Source organism: Liolophura sinensis, chromosome 9 (assembly GCF_032854445.1).
Source record: "Liolophura sinensis isolate JHLJ2023 chromosome 9, CUHK_Ljap_v2, whole genome shotgun sequence".
Classification (NCBI taxonomy): Eukaryota; Metazoa; Mollusca; class Polyplacophora; order Chitonida; family Chitonidae; genus Liolophura; species Liolophura sinensis.
In genome coordinates, this window is record NC_088303.1 from 26,007,417 (window position 1) to 26,031,248 (window position 23,832).

At 39.2% G+C, this 23,832-nt stretch overlaps 1 protein-coding gene across 1 annotated transcript; it reads right to left on the reverse strand.

Moving 5' to 3' along the window:
- Positions 1–4,196: 4,196 nt before the first annotated feature.
- On the reverse strand, positions 4,197–23,617 carry LOC135475073 (pleckstrin homology domain-containing family M member 2-like). Its single transcript, XM_064754817.1, has 16 exons — positions 23,478–23,617; positions 22,156–22,262; positions 21,770–21,879; positions 21,105–21,229; positions 20,685–20,747; positions 19,107–19,241; positions 17,692–18,890; positions 17,299–17,368; positions 16,635–16,787; positions 16,214–16,302; positions 13,561–13,693; positions 12,789–12,940; positions 12,302–12,533; positions 10,328–10,510; positions 9,550–9,669; positions 4,197–7,461 (listed from the first exon to the last, which is right to left on the reverse strand). The coding sequence occupies exons 1-16, from the start codon at positions 23,556–23,558 to the stop codon at positions 7,366–7,368; spliced, it is 3,048 nt and encodes a 1,015-aa protein (XP_064610887.1). The 5' UTR covers positions 23,559–23,617; the 3' UTR covers positions 4,197–7,365.
- Between the last annotated feature and the right edge of the window lie 215 nt (positions 23,618–23,832).

The following is a 23,832-nucleotide window of genomic DNA, read 5'->3' on the forward strand; positions in this document are numbered from 1 at the left end:
AGGCCTCCACAGATGTCGTAAATCCAAATAATATTTATCAGTGTCAGTATTGTATCAGTGGAATTCAAAAAGTAAATATTGTACAGTATTTAGGCAGAGGTTGGTGGAAGTACATGTAGATTTTGTTGTAATTTATTGAATTCCAATTTGTACATTTGTAAGATTGTGTGTATTAGAGAATACAGGTTATATTGTCTCCTTATTTATTATTTTCCTGGAGTCCTAGTACATGCACATGTATATGTGTAATGTGGAAGACTGGTCTCTTGGGAGAGATTATATCTGTGTGCACTGCATGTGCAAGTGTATGTTCAGGGCAGAAAATAGATTTTGTGAGCTTGAACGACTAGTGGGGAAGGAAGTAAATTCTTACACAAGATGACGAACATTGTTGTTTTATTTCTGTCAAACCCAAACAGAATAGTCACAAATTGATGGCTTATTTACGAAAAGCTCTGCATAATCTTCACTTAATTCTTTTTGTAGAATCCCACAAAAAATTAGAAATATAATGTACATACCGATGAAGTTGTTGAAATGTTGACCTTATGCTAAATGCTTGGAGTGAATACATGATTTCCAAAGGAACTTTATGACAGCTAAGCACCGCTTCTTTGTGATATGCTTTCACTGATTTACCACATTATCAGAGCCAGGAATATTATATATCTTTCATTTTGGCAAATTACCAAATCGTGTCAGATATGTTCATCTACCTGTTGACATCCATAGTTGAAACAAATACATGTGATTTGTAATAAAAGTGTTGTTTTTTTGTAAATTCTTGGTCTCGTTAACTGTAAAAATCCACAGTTAAAGTAGTCATAATTATTAAAAAGAGTTAAACTGCTTGCCTTTCAATTGCTTTGTTACTCATGGAATGGGTTCATTCTCTGGCTCAGGCACAAAACGAGTGAACCGCCCAATTCTAGTTGACAAATGCATTAAAGCAACATAATTAATGACTAAAAAAAGGGAGCCCTGATTGATAAGCCATTAGGGTTGAGTAGAGCCATCAAAGTTGTGCCTGGAGAGAGCCATCAAGGTTATAACTGCAGAGAGCCATCAAGATTGTATCTAGAAAGAGCCATCAAGTTTGTACCTGGGGAGAGCCATCAAGGTTGTACCTGGGCAGATCAAGGCTGTAGCTCCAACTCACAGCACGGTTTACGTCACTGTTTTTCAATTTGCATGTCAGACATTTTTACAATGAAAAGTATCGATTGCACAAGAAAATGTTCTGCTTCTCTAAACTCTACAATAAAACCAGAAGAAACACAAAAGGGTAAAATGCATCTTGTAATGCAGTCTATTTGTTTTATTCACGGCACAAGAGTTGGCTTTATTCAATACAGTAAATACTGCAACATTAAGTATCCATGGCTTAAGCACTGGGGTGTTCAATCTGGAAAAAGACAAGGGTGAATTTAGCTGAAACACTGATTACACCTGCCCTATGGTCTGCCTGTATTTGTCATGATTACTGTACTACTACCTGGGCTCAGTTGTTCAAATGTGTATTTGAATTAACGTTTTGCATTAACAGGTGAAAAAATGTATTAAGATGTACGTCTGGCCTATTAACTTTTAATACACTTTTGAACAACTGGGCCCAGATACACTGAAGCTACATATATACATGTATATGCTCAGGAACAAGTACTTACCAGCATTTTCAGAGCTTAAAACCTGAACCACAAACTATACATTCATGTGAAGCTCTAAATGTTTTTAAGGATTTACACTAATCATGAAAAAATGCCCTTAAATGCTCACTTCACTTTTATAAGCAGTCTTAAAAAAATAAATCTAACTTTCAGCAAAATGATGATTGCATTACAACAGGAAAAAAGTGAGTGATAGCTATCCTCATGACTGATGCACAAAATGTGGAATGATACTTGAAAAGGAAAAAAAATGACATTTAACCATTGACATCAGAAATACATACATGTGTGTATTTTAACTATACAGGCTTATTAAAACTAGATTTTCTGGAGAAACATACCATCATTAATGAAAAATGGTGATTTTCTTTAAATTAGAACTGGATCTCTGCATCTAAACAATACTGACCTAACATGACAGATTAGATGAAGTAATGTTTGTGAAACAGTAGAAGATGAGCATGAAGACATTCACATAAAATGACTTACTAAAAATAAGACTTATAAAAAAGTAAGGGAGGCAAAACATCTAATAAAATAGGACATGTACAAACATTCAGTTGATCTTTACTATAACTATCACTTAGTTATACAGACAGCCTATGACCTTCTGAAAAATGTCATTTCACCTAGTAATTTGCAAAAATGATGCATAACACATGCAAAATCATCATGGATATGCTAATATTATTAAAAAAAAAAAAAAAAACATGAACTGCCTGATGTTATGCACCCACAAAGGGGCTCGGAGAAGCCATACAGAATCTGTGTACGTCTCCTTGCCCAAATTGTGGTGACAAGGTGTAATTAACACGTAAAAAAAATACCCCCAAAATGAAAGTTTTTAACAAAAATTCTGGGGTATAATTTTCATCATTTGGCATAGAAACATAATCTTTTGGTTTACTGTCCCTTTTCAAGTATCCTTTAAGATCTGTTTAAATTTTTATCCAGAAAGGGTTTCAGCAGATTTCATGATAATTAGGTTGTGAGCAGCATGGCTGTAAGCTTGTTCTCTTTAAACTGATTCAATCTTACAACATTTTACAAGGTAAAAGTTTTAATAATGGAACAATTTTATACCAAAATCCTTTGATGTCACCACAACTACTTCACAATGTTTTAATGCCACATGACTGAGTAGGCCTATATGCTGTCAGACCGCACAGATCAGACCAAAACAGGGATTTCATGGTCATGAAGAATACAAATAATTACACAGCTGTCTACTAAAGTACCAGATACATGCATTCATTAAGAGATAGATGTATTCATCAAGAGATAGATGTATTCATCAAGAGATGCATGTATTCATCAAGAGATGCATGTATACATTAACAGATACACGTATACATTAACCCCAGATACATGTATACATTAACATTCTCCTTGAACATTCACATGAGGACACTTTCATACCACTGCTTTCTGGGCAAACACGTGGAAAGCCACTAATTATGTGCAGGAAATAGTTTGACATTTACCCGTCACTCACTAGCACATGCTTTTTGAACAAAGACCCATACACATTGTGGGGGCCTCTGTGTCTCAGTTGGTTAGCGCACTAGCGCAGAGTAATGACCCAGGAGCCTCTCACCAATGCAGTCGCTGTGAGTTTAAGCCCAGCTCAGGCTGGTTTTCTCTCCGGCTGTATGTGGGAAGGTCTTCCAGTAACCTTAGGATGGTCATGGGTTTCCCCCAAGACTCTGCCTGGTTTCCTCCCACCATAATGCTGGTCGCCGTCGTATAAGTGAAATATTCTTGAGTACAGCATAAAACACGAATCAAATAAATAAATATATACATTGTACATACTGCTCACTAAAATGTACTATTCACTCAATGCATCACAAAAGCGTATCACATTTCGAGTCAGGACTTTTCCCAAAATATTTATAATATCATCAAAAATTTACAGGTACATGTTTTTATGACTTAAAAAGCATATACATAAAATAACGTTTATTTAAAGTCATGGTTTATCTTCACATTTCTATCATTTGTACACGACACGGTAATTGCACAGAGCTTAAATATCATAAATACAACATAGAACAATAAATGTATGAAATCTAATTAATATTAATTGAATACCTGGTCACACCTGTATTTTCATGTACATATTACAAGTATATTGCATTTCACTGTTTTACTAACAAGGTAAAAGTAAACACCATGTTCTTTGCCTGATAAAAAGATACAAATGTGCTGTTTAAAAAAAACAACAACAACAAAAAAAAAAACCAACAAAAAAAACAGAAGACAGCAAGACACTGACAGAATACAAAAACAGGAATGGCAGGAGAAATGTGCAGATGAACTCCTACTGTGGATGTATGAGATACTGATACAGAAGTATGTATGGGCCAGTATGAAATTGGAATAGTACTGGGGTGTAGGCTTAGTATAGAATGTATGAGCCTACCTCAATCAAGTCTGGAAATGGACTAGGGGTGGGGAACTTACCAGATACATGTAAGGGGGTGACTGGTGGTGGTAGTGATAATGAGGGGGGTGGGAGGTTGGGGGGGGGGGGGGTGGCGGCAGTGCTTAGCATATATCTAAAGAGCAACCATTGGAAGATGACCCAGATTGGGTGGGGTAGTGGGCAGTAGGCTTAGCTCAGCCAGTCACTGATATTCTACTGATTGTAAATCCTGCTACAAATTATGACAGCAACACCTTCTTTTTGGTTTTAACTAAAAACTATTTCCATCACACTATTATTAACTATTTCACATCAGTGAAGGGCATCTACATATACAAGTCACAGAATGCCACAAATCTTTATCATACATCAAGTAATAAAGATAAAACTAAAACTCGCTATCTACAATACCCACAACTTGACAGTGTGACATATAAAATACACTGCATGTCATAAAGGGGAATTACTCTGTACCAGTAATAGGCATACATGAATTGTGGAATATTAATGCAGTAATACCACCAGAGCACATGTAGGGACATGCCAAGAGTAAATCTCGTTTAAATCTTGATAAAGCGAAGCAGTGTCCTTCACGTTTCACATTACCTATTGCAACACAAAAAATATGCATTAGATATGCACTCAATTCACATAACTTTAAGCAAGAGTAAACTTGGAAATGAATTAAATCCTCTGGAAGATAGCACATGCCCATACTCTCATTAAGCAAATTACCGCGAAAACCCTCACTCTTAATTCCGTTTTTCACTGGACTACCTTTGACCAATGTGATCATATGAACTAGGATGTGGTCACACGTCTTAAGGTATCCAAAAATGGCTCAATGAGTGACCTCGACGGCACCACTGTAGTCACCTAGGCCCCCCATGAGCAACGGCAGTGAAGGTTTCTAGAAATTCCCCATTCACAGTTGGGATTGAACCTGCTTCTCTAGCACTGAGATCAGTTGACCACGTTCCCAGCAAAGCTTCCACATGAACTGCTCGGATTCGAAGCAACTGTTGGCAAACCTGGCATTTGGTCCTGTCGCCCATGCAGTCCTTAAAGTATCCAAGCTGTTTGCAATAAAAATATCTTTCCCATGATGTTGAAGAAATTCTGAACTCATGTCACCTCATTATGTGGAAATAATAATGATTGTAACATCGTAATTACGCTATCAGATGTAGAACCGGTGCATCCAATGGACAGAATTAGAACCCAGCTGTTCACTTTTTTTTTTTCAAAATTGTTGCTTACTATTTGATGCGTTCATTAGTGAAACAAAAATTACAAGTTTAAGACTCCCTAACAAGTTGACAATCGCCCTGTTAATGATATACATCTTCATGGCTTCAATCCAAAACATTCTGTTGAGTTTATCTTTTTCCAGATGATGCCACTTGCAGCCGACCGTCATCAAAAATGGTGCTCCTTCTACCAGGTATATTTGTGTTAATTGTGACATTATGCTCATTATTACATATGCTAATGAATAACTAGGTGATATGAAGTCGGAAACGTGTTACTGTAGCATACTACTTCGATATGTTGTGGACAGTACACTAAAAATACAGAGTTCCAGGTAAGAGAATGGAACATTACAGGTCAATACTTCTGAAAGTTAACCTGTAAAGAATTAAACAGATCTCCGATCTACCCCTCCTCCAATGTGCCAGTAGTTAACTGAAGCAACATATTTCTGTCTTTAAGGAAAGCATGTAAAGAATGCCATTTAGGGAAGTTGGTAGAGGGTGCTAATAACACAAGAATATAGGGTGTGCCAAAAGTTGGATTTACGAAAAACCATGTACACAGAGGGTGTGCCTAAATTTGATTAAAGGAAAAAACCATGCACACAGAGGGTGTGACTAAATTTGGTTTAAGGAAAAACCATACACACAGAGGGTATGACTAAATTTGGTTTAAGGAAAAACCATGAATACACAGGGCGTGACTGAATTGTCAGTACTAACGGAAGGATATAGAGGGTGATGCTATAACATAATGTCAAGGAAAATACCACTGAGTGTTTTAATCATGTTTTTTTGCTATTCATAAATTAAACTTTACAAAGCACATTTGCTATTGTCAATGCTTCAAAAACCGTCCAAAATGAGGGAACACAAAGTCCAACAAAAATATCTCAAAATATAACAAGTCGCAAAAACTCAACAACTTAATTAATAATTACCTGGTTATTTTAAAAAATAAAAAAAAGAATTAAATTACGCATGTATGTAAATTAACCTCATGGACATATATAACTTATTTATATATCCACCACCTGCCAAGACAACTACATGTAGTATTCTCACAGAAAAGAGAATTGAGTTTTGATGGAAAACTTATGGTTCTGGTCACTTCGGGTCTTTCCTGATCAGTCTGCTCTGCCTCATACTGCTGATCACTCGTCAAGAAGCACCCATCAATTACAACTAGAGAATAAGGCCACCATCAGGTTTAATAAAAGTTATTTTTCTTTTATTATTTTACGCTTGAGAAGGGCTGAGCATAAGCAATACTAACAGAAGTAGAACACTAAATTAAGCCTTATTTTTTTGCCACAATGAAATTTGAAAACAAAAAAGACATGAACACAGTGAAAGACACATTTTGCACTTGTTACAAACATGCAATTTTGAGATACAATCTTACTGGCAAAAACTGATGTGACTGCTGATAAAGTGAAGGCTGTATACCATATTTCTTCTAAAATTTGGGACACCTGGTCTGCTCATTTTAGCCAATATATATGATATATAATATAATTATAGCAGGAATACTGGATTTTTTTTCTCACATGGTTAGGTTATCTAATGAACAATATACTCATACCTTTACTTTTCCAAAAGGCTGGTAAAGAACTGTAATATTCTACTTCCAACACTACTAATCCAAAATTGTAGAAGAATTACGGTACATCTATTTGTAGGAAGTTCTAGTACGTTCTTTTTGAACACTAGTTACAAAGCTGATAAAACATCCCTCTTTTTTTCCTAAAATGACAAACAATGCTCAGTCCAACTGTTTATTGAGCACTAAGTTTTAATGAGCACTACAGGACATCATCAAACTGCCATACACTACAAAACTTCATCACTGAGCAAATGATTACAGCATGTCTGTTAGTCAACATGTACCACAGATTTAGCAAAAACTCTGTTCAGTTTCAGTCAAATACCAATATTTTGTAAGGGAGGTAAATTTACAAATAATATCTTAGAGCATAAAGAATACCCATGTTAAAAATCTGCAGCACAGGACATATCACTTGAGCTTAAGAGAGTCTCGTAAGTGGTTGGCCATTTCTCGACACTTTGTCTGCAGTGGCACATCTTGTATTTGGTGAATCGGGACTTCAACCTGGACAAAGGCAAGAGAAACACATCTAGAGCTGAACACTTACCACATTAAATGATCAATTGAATGACTGATTACACCTGACCTTGCAAAAGTATGGTGACCCAATGCAGTCACATCAGTAGTGCTGCCTCACTGTAGCACCATTTTACTTAATAACAAGTCTCTGTTGTTCAATCATACTCAAGATACACAGCCAGTTGTATGGGTGGAGAAAACTGGAGTAACCCACCAATGTTTGGTCAATAACCGACTAACTCTTCCAGGTGTGACAGGGGAGAGGAGAAGTACAGTAGTCTCCAGTAGTCTTCATGCAAGACCATACAAGAGTACGATGTCCACCACAGACAGACATCAAAGCTGGTCTGACTATAATAGTGATTCTGTGGAATAATAGTGAATGCAGTTCTCAAGCTTTGTATCAAATGCTGGGGAAGTTCTTATTTTAGAAACTTTTGTGAAGACCTGACTTGAAGTAATTATCCTATACATGAAGTGAATGTTTTAACCCCAATATAACAACTAATAATGAAGTTGAGTCATCACACATGTATGTATCTATATGCTGGAATCACATGGGTTGCAAGCTTGTGACACCTTTTACATTTATGTGGTGATACTCAATCTTCATTACAGAATCCATATATGACTATGAGTCTTAAGCAGTGCACAATATAACTGTAAAGACATTTCTTCTGAAAAGCCCCTGTGGAAAAGCTAAATTGTGAATGTACACCAATACCTTTGCCTTACTGACCCAGTCAGTGAGTACTGACAATCACCCAAGCCCATCCAGTCATTGTGTACTAACACTGAACCAAGCCCACCCAGTCCCTGAGTAATGACACTGAACCAAGCCCACCCAGTCCCTGAGTACTGACACTGAACCAAACCTACCCAGTCCCTGAGTAATGACACTGAACCAAGCCCACCCAGTCCCTGAGTACTGACACTGAACCTAGTCCACCAAGCCCACCCAGTCCCTGAGTACTGACATTTGAACCAAGCCCACCCAGTCATTGTGTACTGACACTTAACCAAGCCCACCCAGTCATTGTGTACTGACACTGAACCAAGCTCACCCAGTCATTGTGTACTGACACTGAACCAAGCCCACCCAGTCCCTGAGGACTGACACTGAACCAAGCCCACCCAGTCCCTGAGTAATGACACTGAATCAAGCCCACCCAGTCCCTGAGGATTGACACTGAACCAAGCCCACCCAGTCATTGTGTACTGACACTGAACCAAGCCCACCCAGTCCCTGAGTAATGACACTGAATCAAGCCCACCCAGTCCCTGAGGACTGACACTGAACCAAGCCCACCCAGTCCCTGAGTACTGACACTGAACCTAGTCCACCAAGCCCACCCAGTCCCTGAGTACTGACATTTGAACCAAGCCCACCCAGTCATTGTGTACTGACACTTAACCAAGCCCACTCAGTCATTGTGTACTGACACTGAACCAAGCCCACCCAGTCCCTGAGTAATGACACTGAATCAAGCCCACCCAGTCCCTGAGGACTGACACTGAACCAAGCCCACCCAGTCCCTGAGTACTGACACTGAACCTAGTCCACCAAGCCCACCCAGTCCCTGAGTACTGACATTTGAACCAAGCCCACCCAGTCATTGTGTACTGACACTTAACCAAGCTCACTCAGTCATTGTGTCCTGACACTGAACCAAGCTCACCCAGTCATTGTGTACTGACACTGAACCAAGCCCACCCAGTCCCTGAGGACTGACACTGAACCAAGCCCACCCAGTCCCTGAGTACTGACACTGAATCAAGCCCACCCAGTCCCTGAGGATTGACACTGAACCAAGCCCACCCAGTCATTGTGTACTGACACTTAACCAAGCCCACCCAGTCCCTGAGTAATGACACTGAATCAAGCCCACCCAGTCCCTGAGGACTGACACTGAACCAAGCCCACCCAGTCCCTGAGGACTGACACTGAACCAAGCCCACCCAGTCACTGTGTACTGATACTGAACCAAGCCCACCCAGTCATTGTATACTGACACTGAACCAAGCCCACCCAGTTATGTGTACTGACACTGAGCCAAGCTACAATCAACACACCTGAAATTCCTTTGCCCACTCTCCAGAAAATGCCTGAATAAAAGCCTTCTTTTCGTTTGCTGCATTGAAGTACAGCACCCATTGGTTACTGCTTATGCCTACATCTTGGGACTCAAATTCCTACAAAAACAAGATGAAAATTTGAATGCTGGAAGACTATACTTGAAATATTTCATTGCTGCTTAGCGCAAATTCAAAAATTTTCAATTAAACAATGCCAGTCTGTTTTATGGGTGCAGGAAAATGGAGTACCCTGGGTAATCCATCACCAGCTGGTAAATTACTGGCAAACTTTCCCACATATGCAGTACAAAATCACATGCCACACTGATGAAGACAACTGATTTTCACCCAAAAACAAATTTGCCAATGGCCCTGTGAAATTTTTTAAGTGCTTGTTATCAACAAGGGTCCAACTTAATAATACCAGTAGAGTAAACTTCCATGATGATCAGGATATAAACAAAGATATAGTTTAGTTGAAGGCACACGTGGCCACATCATTGATGAAATCAGACATGGAAAAACATGGCACTTTGTCTTTCATTTATTTATGTGGGACTCTTAGAGTATTTGACTTATATCATGGCAGCCAGCAAAATGGGCAGAAACTGCAGTTTATTGGCTGACCTTTATACATACAGCAAGAGAGGAAGCAAGCATGAGTTGGACATAAACTCGCAGCGACCTAATTGGCGAGGGGCTCTTGAGGTATTATTTTGCATCAGCATGCTCACCATGTAGGCCCCCACTTTGCCTTTTACATGCGCCCACTCACCAGTACACAGTAAGTTTTCACAAAGGGATCTTCAGTGATGGCTGTGACATCGACCACATTAGCGCTGCCTAAAGTGCGGAAAAAGCTTGTCTGTACATCTTCATGACACATCAGGATCTTCTGGGGGGTCAATATCAAGCAGCAAGCCAGGCAATTCAAGCTGCGGCCTTCTCCCATAATGCACTGTTATAACGGTAAGATTCATAATGTAAGAAAAAAATCCATATTCATTAAGGCTCACATATACTATGTATTCTTGTGGCAGGGGCGAGTCCATGCTGCGAAAGATGAAGAATCATGCCGAAGATATCAGACATGACACATCACTGAGTCACATTATACTGACACCGAGCCCACCAGTCCTGTTTCCTCACTCTAACCTTTCCGCGCTGAGCTTCATGCCAGGCAGCAACAAGTACCATTTTTGAAGTCTTTGGTATGACCCGACCTGGGTTTTGATCACGAGCACATGATTCTGAAGTAGTAACATTCTGACAGCACAAAAATTTGCAGCACAGCTCTGTTTCTTTGTGGAGCATTTGAAAATAGCTTACCACCAGAGGTTCTTTTCGTACTTTCTATTTGGAATATCAAGCTCTATTCAGAACGTCTAGGCCATAATCCTTAGATACTTTCCATCACAGCAATAAGTGTAGTGCATTAAATATTATGACTACACTAATTCTTCAATCTTTTCAAACATGAAAGAGCAACTTTCATTGCAATTTATGCATTTACGTAATTTTGTTTTGGAGACAAAACTACACTAGTCGGATCTACATTGTAAATCTGCCAGCAACTTACAGATCGTTGTGCTTTTCCTCTGAGCTCTGCCCTGTTTCCTACCTCCATAATACTGGAAACTATTGTATAAGTGAAATATTCTTAAGTACCTCATAAGACACGAATCAATTAAATAAATAAACAAGCTTCAGGAACACAAGGCCTCTGACACAGCACCTGTAGCCAGTTCCTAGCTTCTTCACTTTCACACCTGGTATGTGTAGTTTCACCTGCTGTCCCTCTGACACAGCACCTGTAGCCAGCTCTTCCTCACTCTCACACCGGGTATGTGTAGACTCACCTGATGTTCCTCTGACACACCACCTGTAGCCACCTGCTAGCTTCCTCACACCTGCTATGTGCAGACTCTCCTGTTGACCATCTGACACGGCACCAATAGCCAGCTGCTGGTTTCCTTACCCTCACACCTGGTATGTGTAGACTCACCTGTTGGCCCTCTGACACAGCCTGACACAGCACTTGCTAGTATCCTCACTCTCATGCCTGGTATGTGTAGACTCACCTGTTGATCCTCTGACACCACCTGACATAGCTCCTGCAGCCACTTGCTAGCTTCCTCACCTTCACGTCTGGTATGTGTAGGCTCACCTGTTGGCCCTCTGACACAGCCTGACACAGCTCCTATAGCCTACTGCTAGTTTCCTCACCCTCACACCTGGTATGTGTAGACTCACCTGTTGATCCTCTGACACCACTTGACACAGCACCTGCAGCCACCTGCTAGCTTCCTCGCCTTCATGCCTGGTGTGTGTAGGCTCACCTGTTGGCCCTCTGAAACATCCTGACATAGCACCTGCAGCCACCTGCTAGCTTCCTCACCTTCACGTCTGTTATGTGTAGGCTCACCTGTTGGCCCTCTGACACCACCTGACACAGCACCTGTAGCCACTTGCTAGCTTCCTCACCTTTACGCCTGGTATGTGTGGACTCATTTATTGACCCTCTGACACAGCCTGACACAGCACCTGTAGCCATCTACAAGCTTCCTCACCCTCACACCTGCTATGTGTAGACTCACCTGTTGACCTTCTGACACAGCACCTGTAGCCACCTGCTAGCTTCCTCACCTTTATGCCTGGTATGTGTGGACTCACCTGTTGACCTTCTGACACAGCACCTGTAGCCAGCTGCTAACTTCCTCATCCTCACACCTGGTATATGTAGACTCACCTGTTGACCCTCTGACACAGCCTGACACAGCACCTGTAGCCAGCTGCTAGCTTCCTGATCATTCGCTGCGGCCAGCTGTATACCATTCCCCTTGGTGCCCATGATCTCCAAACAGTGGCTCCTGTCTGTAGACGTCAGTCTCCTGCACCCGCTACAGTTCTCGCTGTTCAGTTTGATGAACTGCTGGGGCTTGCTGTCAGACTTTGAGTTGAATAGACAGAAAACTCCATCTCTGCCCGCAGAAAAACAATGTCACAAAATATTAACAACTTAACAGATTTCATGTCTATCCAATATATTCCTGCGCTGCATCACAACAGAAAGCACGTTCTGATTGCAACATCAAACTTTTCCATTATCGGAGGCACAGAACCAATTGCATGCACTACCCACACCACAGAATCAAGCTTGTTTTTTTTTAAAAAAAAAATCAATAGATGAAGAAAATAAACAAAATATCTTGTTCTATTCAGTTGACAGGACGTACCTGAGAGCCACGTAAGCTGTTTTCCAGGTAAAGTTGAGGCCCTTTGATTTGTAGAGTAAATGCCCCTCTTTGTGCGCACTCTGCTGTTTGCGACTAGAGCTGGGATCTTCCCAGTGTACCAGAACATACGACAGAATCTTCACATTCTCTCGCTGGTAACAAAAACACAAGTTACATGTCTTCAGAATCAAAGGAATAGTTCAGCAACATGTTTCAAAAGATAGGATAATAGCAATTTAGGTTTGTAGACGCATTTTAACGTGAGTCTGTTTCCATCTTTATGTTGATGTAAGATTTTTTGTATGTGGTAACAACTCAGTTCCACAGAAATATAATAAGAAGATCTAGACTGTCAGAAATTTGTAAGTTGAGCCTATGTTTTTTTCATGAGTTTGACTTTCACTTTGCCACATGTTGCTCCTATAGGGTCTCTCCACTTGTGCAAGTGCAGTAATGCTGTTTATGTTAAAACATATATTGAATCAATCTGTTCTAGATTACTGTATTTCACCTAAAGTTTGGTATGTCAAAACAGACTATCAGAAGCACACAAAGACCTTAAAGTAATACTTCTGATACCAAGGTTTAGTTTTTCGGTTAACAAATTAATCAAATTTTACAAGAAAAAAAATCTTTATTGGCCCTATAAGGTAGATGACTAAATCAGAATCAAGCAAAATGTGTCACATGTGTGCAAAACAGTGTCAGTTTGTTGATCTCTGCAGATAAGGCCCTACTTTAAGCCCCACTGACCACGCCGTATAGCTCTCACCTCACTGTTTGTTTCGGCAGCAGCATACTTGGTCATGGCAATTCTCTGTGTGGTAGCGTCCGTCAGAACTGATAACTTTGGCAGCTTCAGGGGAGAAAGCTCCATTGCTTCGCAAACAGACTGCAGTACACACCTGACCAACAACAAAATTCACGATTAGCTATTTCTTCCACTGTCCAGGATTAAATTTATTTATGTGTTTCTTTACTCAAGAATATTTCACTTATACGAAAGCAGCCTGCATTATGGTGGATAGAAAGTGAGTAGAGTCCGGTGGAAACCCACCACCATTCATGGGTGGCTGATAGACCTTTCCACATATGACATATCACATGTGTAAATAACAAGTAAGGTGCAGGTCAAAGGTCACTCTATCTGTGACAGTGGCACATAACTGTCATCTAGCATGAAAATCACAACATTCCATATTTACCGTACCTTCTCACTAATTACAGACACTCTCTACAAAGAAAAAAAAAAACCCTCCTTGTCGTTTTTCCGGCTGTGTTCTACAAACTATGTATCCGATATTTATAGTCGATGGTTGTGTGGCATTATTTACAGGGGAACATTCAACACTCTACTGTATTGGGCATTATATCTGCAGGATTGTCTTGCATCTACCGGCCTCATCTTCCTTGCCATTCGTGTGTGGCCCATAAAAGAATGAAAAATGGATGATTGCCATTGTATCAATGAATTAACAATTCTGCCTTACATATGGGAATAAAACACCTTTGGCAGTAAAGCATGAATGTCCGAGTTGTAAGCAGACCTTGTGGCCCCCAACAAAGTCTTATAAGCATACTTTCATTAATTACTGACCACGTCTATTTTGGCGGTAACATGACGTACTTCTGACAGCTAGTCTCAATCAGGTGGAGGACGAACAGGGGCCCACAACCTTTTTAGATTACTTCTTTCCAGTAAAAGATAGTAGTGTAGGCACATTCAGGTGTTAATGTCATTAAATTTGATAAACAGGGGGTTTGTAACACTTTTAAATGCCTTACTTCAAAGATCATTGACAATACCAGATGACCAGCAGATAATATCGAACCCTGAAGAGTACGTATTGCTGTGAAATGCATCACTAATTTTACAGAAAGTACATAAAATTCAGTTGGTTAGATGCAACTGAAAAGATGACAGGCCTGATTTCCCAGTTCCTGGACGAGAATACAAACCATGTAGATTTCATCTGGTGCCTGCAGATCTGGGACATAGGAGGCTCTGGACAGTCATTTCCAGACGCAAGATCTAAGCATATATGTTTTGTGTCCTAATAAATGTGTAAATTAAAGAGAATTGCAAATTTTCTCAATTCGCTCCAAAGTTACGAATGATGCAGAGTATGACACAGTATCAGTAAATACATTAACGGCTCCCTCAAGACCCATTCCTTGGACTGGGAAACCTCACTCAGTTCATTCCGACTGCAATTAAACTGAAGCATCTTGACAAACTCTTCAACTGAACATTGGTGAGACAAAATATGCAAAGAATATATGGGTATATGGATTGTAAAAATCAAGACTGCACGCAGAACAACCTCTAAAGGTACTGGCTTCAGAAATTATTATCAGATACCAAACTTACAACAAAAAACGTTGTTAAAATATTATGGAAATTCACAGCTTGTATGTATCCCACTGATAATATATTTTTAAGCAGCTTTCCCAAATTATAAACAGGTCTACAGGTACATTTATTAGTGAATAAACGATTACCTACTGTGAAAAAACTATTACACCAGGTTTTATTTTCAATGAAGCAAAAAAACCTTTAATTCACGGGAAGCAGGGCTTGATCATCATGGTTCTCCAACACCTGACTAGGATTGGCCAATCACCCCTATGGTGAATGGAACAGTCTCCCACAGCCTGGCCCACAGTATCAGTTGAGCTCACCTAGTAAAATCACTACAACTTAGCAACACCTCGACACTAACTATGTCATTTACAGATTTCTGTCCTAAATATCTCCCTCTGTAAAGTGATGTTAATGAGACTACATCTACTTTTGGCTCTCCTTTCGTCGTCATATGACTGAAAAATTGTTAAGTACGACGTTAAACCCCAAGCACTCACTTCCTCACTTTTGGCTCTCACCCCCACCTTTTAGCTAACACACACCACACGTTGCTGAGAAAAAAATGAACTAAAAAGTGAGAGAACTGGTGGATATTCGCTAGCCATTTCACATACCCATCGAAGAGTTCGAATGTTGATCGTGTCAAAAGCAGGAGTTGTAGGCATGCCGCACTGATGTGGGCTGAAATGCCAGTAATTACAAACATGTGCTAATTCCATCTACAACAACCATGTTTTTTATTTTTTTACGTCTTGACATTCATTGCAACAATGAGTCCATCTCTTACAGCCATTCAATGGCACAAAAAGTGAACCCTTCAAAACTGACAGTCTGTCTCGTCTCTCCCCGTCTTGCCAAGCTGGTGAGGCTCACTGAAGTGTGATGGACAGCTGTCAATGATCAACTACTGGTAATCCCCTACTCCCCACAGAGAGTGTACGACTTAAGACAATAGTCCTCGCAAGGCATCATTCTGAAAATGCGTCTGAAATTGTTGAGAAGGTACGGTAGTTTAACTCGCTCAGACAAAGACACACATTTAGGGTCAGGTGTAACTCACTTGGTAAGAGCTGAATCTCCAGTTGTTACCCAGAACTGCTTACGACGGTTGGTACATACAATCTGTACCACCTGGTCTCCTATACTGAGCTGCAGACATAAACACAACCTTACCACCTCATAATCACATATGAACCTTTTCACAGAAACTTGTCATTCATTCTAATTTATGGTGTGGAGGTTTTCTGAGGAGAAAGCCACAAAGGATTGCTCCATGATTAACTTTGTCTACAGAGTTAAAAGGTAATAATACTGGATAGTGTAAACATCAGCATATTATTTTCTTTAACCAGATGAACTTCATCAGCATATTATTTTCTTTAACCAGATTAATACATCACTGATGTTCTCAAAGGGTTATGATCTTTGAAAATTTGCTTTAATTTAAAAAGTTGCAAATTCATAACAAAATGTTTTCTCACTGAAATGTAGTCTAGTTCTTGGTAAGGAATGGATGCAACTTTCTTCAAGGTGCCACCGTGAGTTCTGCTTAACAGGTACACGGCTTTATCAGTGACCAAGAGAGCTATCAGAGTTGTCTCCCCTTCTGTGTGACCCGAACGTGTGCTGAACAACTGCAAAAGGAAAAGTAAGAAATCAAATACAAGTCATGGATGAGCCAGCTGTGACAAGATTTGGCAGATTTGAGTAAGCATGCTACAATGCAACACGGCAAAGACTTGTTAAGTACAAGCTACCATACTGATTGTTTTCTGAAGAATGAACATAACTTTTCACCTTAGTTTTGTCACACCACCTGTGCAAACATTCCACCACAACAATGTAATGGTTTGATCCCAGTGCAGACAGTTACTAGGCTGCCTCCAAGGAATGCCATGCTGAAGACACCAAACATGACAGCAGACAGTACACTTGGGCCTGTGCTGACTATGACTCAGGACTGACCTGGGTATCTGCAAGCTAAAAAAACAACACAACAACAACGGTCTAAACTGACCAGCCGCAATCCCATAGCTTGTTGTTATAGAAGTTAACTGTATTTCCTCACTTTTCCTCATCTCTCTCAATACTTTGGCTTACTTAGTAAGTGTAAGCAGCAGTTTGCATTTCTAAGGATGACCTCACCTTGATGAACTGCTCTTCTTCCTTTTCAAACACGTCCAGCATGAGGTGTAACATTGTGTTGTTGTCCACTCTGGGAAAATTACAAACAGAAAGACATTACAATAAAAACATTAGTTGTTACTTTTATCTCCCTCTTGTAATTCTAAATATCTGGACCATTTTTTTTTAATTTCTGTGAACAAAGAAGTCACAGCATACTGAAATAAGACTTTTATGCAACTTTTGCACCCTTATAATTTGTTCTGGAGCTTGGATTTACAATGGTAAGACCTGGCTATCTTCACAGCCACATAGGCTATATAACTGGAATGTCAACATTGAGCTCTCAAAACGTGGATAAACACCTGAGGTCTGTAAACATTGGAAGGATGTTAAGGAAGCATCACCACTTACTTGACAGAATAGTCAAACTCTAAGTCTTCCTCTGACGGTTTGTCTTTCTGTTCTTCACCACTCTCTATCACAGAACTTTGATGACTGTTTTCTAATTCCTTTTCTGATTCTGCTTTGGCCAATGTCTCTAGGACCTTTGAAGAAAGTTCATCAGCTGTGTTTGACCTAGGCTTCAGTGTTGACCCTTGACCTTTCGAAACACTGCCCCCATAAATGTCATTGGACGATACAGGGGTTTCTTTGACTGTCTCTGAATTCACAGAACATCCTACATGGTTACCTAGAGCAGTTGTATCAATCAAACCTAGTTTGACATTGTGCGAGCTATTCCCAGCTTGGCTTGGTGATTCCACTGACTTTACCTGTAGCTCTGGACTAGTTAAGGAGATACTATGTGATCCGCTCAGCAAAGGATTGTTTACTTTGTCATTTGCAGTCTGAGAGTCTGTTTTCCTTGTAGGACTCACAGCTGAAGGATGATCATCATGATTGCTGAACTTTGCTGGAAGGTTAGGCTTTGGGATGTCTCCATGTGACTCTGTCATTGTCTTAAACTGCTCAGATGACAAGTTCGGTTTTCCTCCGACAACAGTCACTTTGTTGTGGTGATATATACCAGAGTCTGTGTCATCTCCCACTGACATCGCATCCTCACATAAGCCATACCCGCTGTCGTCTTTAGTGACTTTCCCAAGGGGTGTGGGAGAGTGGAGACTAGTGTTTGTGCCATGGTTGTAGAAATTCTCTGAGTTTCCGTCGTCACTGGGCGTCGCTCGGGATGTGTCCTCTGTAGAATCATCCCTTGACAGTGAGTTGGAATCTGTCACTTCACCTTCGTCTCTTTCACTGATGCTGTTCTTATCTTTTTTTGTCAACTTTTTCAACTTCTTTTTCTTCTTCTTTGAGTGATCTCCCTTTGATCTGATCCTTATGACCTCTAAGTTTTCACTGTCCTCTTGATCGGACACATTGACTATGCTCTCTATTCGACTTATTCGTGTGAACGTGTCTGAGTGTGGACTCGAACTCCGCATGGAAGAGTCACATGGTACACTCAGATGACGTGATGAAAGCAGTGTACTCCCAGCCTCGATCTGAAACCCGGAGTCTGTTGATGCAGAGTAAGTCCTCCTCCTGCCGAAATCCTCATCGCCGTATCCCCTCGGGAACAGGTAATCAGACGAGGACATCAGACTGGACTGAAAATAAAGACATACACAGCCATCAGCCAGCTGTTACTCCTAGAATTCAGGCTTTGCATAGGAAAATACACATTAGAATGACACATAAAACCCATAATAGTTCTTTATCCTATGGTACATGTTAACATGTGGAGATCTTCAAAATAATTAACGACAAAACACCACTGAATCCAGTGATTCAATTATTTTCCAGGCTGTAAAGGTATAACTCACGCTCATGGAAGAACTCAGCAGTGAAGAACTACTTTCCATGCTGCACAATGACACTTTATCATCAATATGCGCGGCAGATGACTGGTCAGTTTTAGGTCGAGCTTGATAACTGCTTAGGTCAAGATATGGCATGTCCTGGAAAAGAAGGAAAACGTCAAAGGTTAATATATGGGTAATTTTTTCAAATATGTGGGTTCTATCACACAAGTACTTCACATACTAATGGTCAGTCGGACAATCAATGCTTCATTACAGCCATGACTTTTGCCATGAATTTTTAACAATTTGCTCGTATTTATTTTTAAACCAGAAATCTCAGTTAAACAGCACAAGACTACATCATCTGGTAAGAACAGTTTTGGAAAATGTTAATGAATAGGAGAATAAACAGTATTAGGAGCTTCCATTGTGCCATTACAGCATGGTGTGGGTAAATCAATGCATATCAACATGAGCGGGTATATACAATAAACAATATTACCCATAATCGATGAATTTTATTACCTTAAATATTCATTTTAAAGGATTTGCAAGTCAGGTAATTAAAGTCATGTTTTTGATTTTCATTACTGTACATACCCGCCCATTTAAAATGAAATAATTAACCCTACCATGATGTAAAGCGACAGGTCACTACTATTTATCAAGCACAGGATATTCATCCATCTTTCACACTAATGTATTTGGATAAAGACAAAATGACTATGTAAACATCATATTACTACATGTATACAACAGTTAGTGTGGGAATTCAGTTGAATGAGATTAAAAAATTCAAAGCAATATCAGAGTTACACGAAGCAGCATTTGATTTATTTGATTGGTGTTTTACGCCGTTCTCAAGAATATTTCACTGATACGACGTCACCAGCAATATGGTGTGAGGAAACCGAGCACAGCATGGGGGAAAAAACAGCATTTAAAATTATGTACAATGAAAAAGACAGCGCACACACTTTGTCACACCAGAAAAAAAAAACGTGTGAAATTTATGTGAAAAAAAAATTGTCACGTAAATGTAAAAGGTTTCACAAGCTTTTGACTCTCTTTCTGGGATCTTTGTCATTTATTTGATTGGTGTTTCTACACCATACTCAAGGATATTTAAATTATACGATGGAGGCCAGCACTGGGGTGGGAGCAAGGTGGGAATTGTAGTGTTTACCTGTAATCATGTTATTACATAATAATACAATTACAACATCATAAACACTTATGGATAAATATACATATATATATATATATATATATATATATATATATATATATATTAGTCCAGAATAACATCACAATACACTGCACTGCTGAATAATGTCACTAAGTTTACAATGCATATGATTTATTTATTTACCTGATTGGTGTTTTACACAATACTCAAGAATATTTCACTCATACAATGGCGGCCAGCACACAATGCATATGAAATATACCATATAAAAAATGTAAACAACATATGTACTAAGGAGTCACTTGACAAAGATCCAGGCAAGAGATCTAAAATTTGAGAAACTTTCTACATCTACGTGGTGATGCCTCGATTTCTTCAATACTAGGATTATAAATCTCCATCTAACTTACATATTCTAACTTGAAGGTTCCAAAGTCCAAGCCTGATGTAAGAGTAACTAAAACATTCAGCCTCTGTCAAATATCAAAAAATAGAAAAAAGAAATGTAATGAATTTATACTCATTTCATCAAAAAGAAAAAAACACCTTAAAATTTCTGAATGCATTTTAATAAAAGGGTTTGACATTAGGAGCGTCTTCCAGTTGAAGTTAAGTACATTCAGAAAATTACTGTACATTTTATCAACATTGAACCAAACAAGAAATGTGAGAAATATGCTCATTATGTAAATAATTATATATCTTCATACACTAATCAGTGGATGATAGCGTCCCCAGTTATCTCCCCTTGAGAACATGTTCTCTCATTAATCATGTTAATAAAATACTTATTCTCTTTTCTTCTGAGAACTAAAAACAAGGTCTCAAACCTGTTGATCCAGTACAAGAGCTTCTTTCACATAATATTTCTTGACATATCGACTGTTTTCCATGAAACACCTCATGTAACTCTCCAGAAGGTTCTCGTTCAGAGCAATATACAGCCAAGCTCGTCCTGTGAAATGTGAGATAGGAATTGACTGTTTTAAATGATGTTTTCCACTGTAAAGCCGAACACTCCAAAAATGATTACTGTCATTCTTCTATCTTTTCGCCAGGTGTTTATTCAAGCATATTCTAAAGGTATTATTCTGTGCTGACGGATAAAATTATACTTTTTGTGAAGTCCTGAAACTGACCCATCCAACCAATGTAACCGAAAAGTTGTTCTTTCATATGCAAAAAGGTTGAGGGCAAAGAATAAAATGAAGGAATGATTAAGCTTTCCTTAACAATTGAAAGAAATTGAAGACCACTGGGGAAAAAAGATTTAATGGATTCCATGGCTGGTTCTGAATTTTGAATTTTCTTACAAATTATCTCAAACTCAGAACACTGCTAAGGATTTAAAGTGAGACACATGTATTACGCTGATCTTTGCATGTTTTCTTACAGATAAGTTAGTTGTTTCAGTTGCCACAACATTTTTGTAAAAGAAACTCCGGGTTTTGGCAAAGTTGTTTCTTGCCCTTGTAATTAATGCACAAAATCCTACCTCTTCCTAAGTCTGTGGTCACATGACTAAGCCGAACGATCTCTTGTACAGCTCCCTTGCGGGTGAAATCTGTCACAACCTTCCAGTAGCCATGAGTCACATGGCGAAGGCTGCAAATTATTTCAAACAATATCAACCGTAAGGTAAGTCCATACTGGAAAAATTCATTGTGAAATATCTGAACTTTAAAAACCCAAAATTCAATTGGGTAATTAAATCCTAGATTTCCATACTGTACTTTTTGTAGTATTTGAGGATTGTGCTATTCTCTAACCTTTTATTGGCTTCAAAATCGTATGCTGTAACTGTAAAATGACTCCTTTTAATCACACTGGGAAACAAACACATACTGCATAATCAGAGTCACTGGAACAAATAGTACTTACCCATGTAAAAATGCATGGTCTAAGTGCTCGCATAGCTTATGACATTGCCAGTCTGAGTTCGTCAACACAAGATTTTCCTCTCCTTTCAAAATGTGAAATTCTTGTATCTGAAAAATGTGAATAATTATGTTGAGGTATTATGAATCACAGAAATCTTAAAATTATATGAATTGGATGAAGGCATTACAAAAACATATGTTTGTAACTTTTATGTAATTCTAGCAGGAGTAATGAGTTCCTTTTTCTCACATGGTTATACCATATATTGCACAACATACTCATATCTTTACTTTTCCAAAAGTCTGATAAAGAAATTTAATATTCTACTTTCAACATGGCTTATATCTGTCCTAAATTTGAGAAGAATTAGGGTAAACATACACTTCATATAGTTGGCGCCAATATTTAAAATTTGGAATCTTGAGCAGAAGAATAAATTAATAAGGTTCATAAACAGTTTTCTTTACATATTATACAAAAAAGAATGCATGTCTGTGTTTTAAGACTTTCCCTCAGGTGCATGCATTCACCACTTATGATTTCAACAGGAAGCTCCTCAGGCTTCAATATCTTGGGTACCGAGCCAAATATGTTAAAATACAGATTTACACATCAAATTAACAGGAGAATAACATATCCCATGTGGCAGAAATGGTGTTTTTTGTTTTTTGAGGTAGTGGCCACTGAGGGAGACCAGTGGCGCCAATGCCGCCACCAAATCTGGCATCGATGGAAACAGTGGCGTGTATTATAACGTGGCTAACGCAACTTAATGCTACTTCTGAAACATTGGGATCACACACTTCGCCCTCCAGTGGCCACTGAATCTAACACCAGAGGCCGTCTGATCGACAAACGCACCCTAGATAACCATATATGGTAGAGACAAAGGTTTAGTCAAAAAAAAAAAAAATACCTGCCATCAAACCACCTGCCATCAAAGCACACCATCTAAAAGGTCTTCACATACGACCATAACAGAGAAATTAAAAACTTAGTGATGGGATGCTGATCAATACCTATTAATGTAACTATGTCTATGAATTCATAACTATAGACCACAAAGAGTACGTGTACTGTAGTCTTCATGAACAATACTGAATGCACGCACTTCACAAATCTTAGTAGCTTATTTCGTACACAAATATTGACTTCAGCACATATATAAGAATAAACATTAGTGAGCCCCAGTGTTATTTTCTTTGTCTTATATTACTCATTCATCATGATAATAATATTAGAGTCATGTGATTTTTACTGAGGTCTTACGCTAAGCTTTGGCGCCCACACAAGTATCCCGCCGATTTATCTTCATAACTTACACATTTAATTGCCTTGGCGACATTTGCTAAAATTCTGTCCTTAAGTCGCGTTCTGTCACACGAAGTTGTCATCGTCTTCATCTTTCGTCGTGAAATATATCGACGAAAAGGTTTCGTTTACAGAGGCATCACTGCCTTAACTTGACATTTAACAACCGGAACAACCGGAACAACGCATTGCGCAGATACAGTGGCATCGGAAACCACAAAATTGCGCGTGATTCTCGCTACTACCGAGGTTTCCGAAAGGAACAGGGCTGCGCCAGAATTATTGACGTCTAGACCCCGTCAGCATGGACCCTTTCATCGCTGGTCGGACTCTTGCTCTTGCTATTCTCAGCCGCCCGAAATTGAG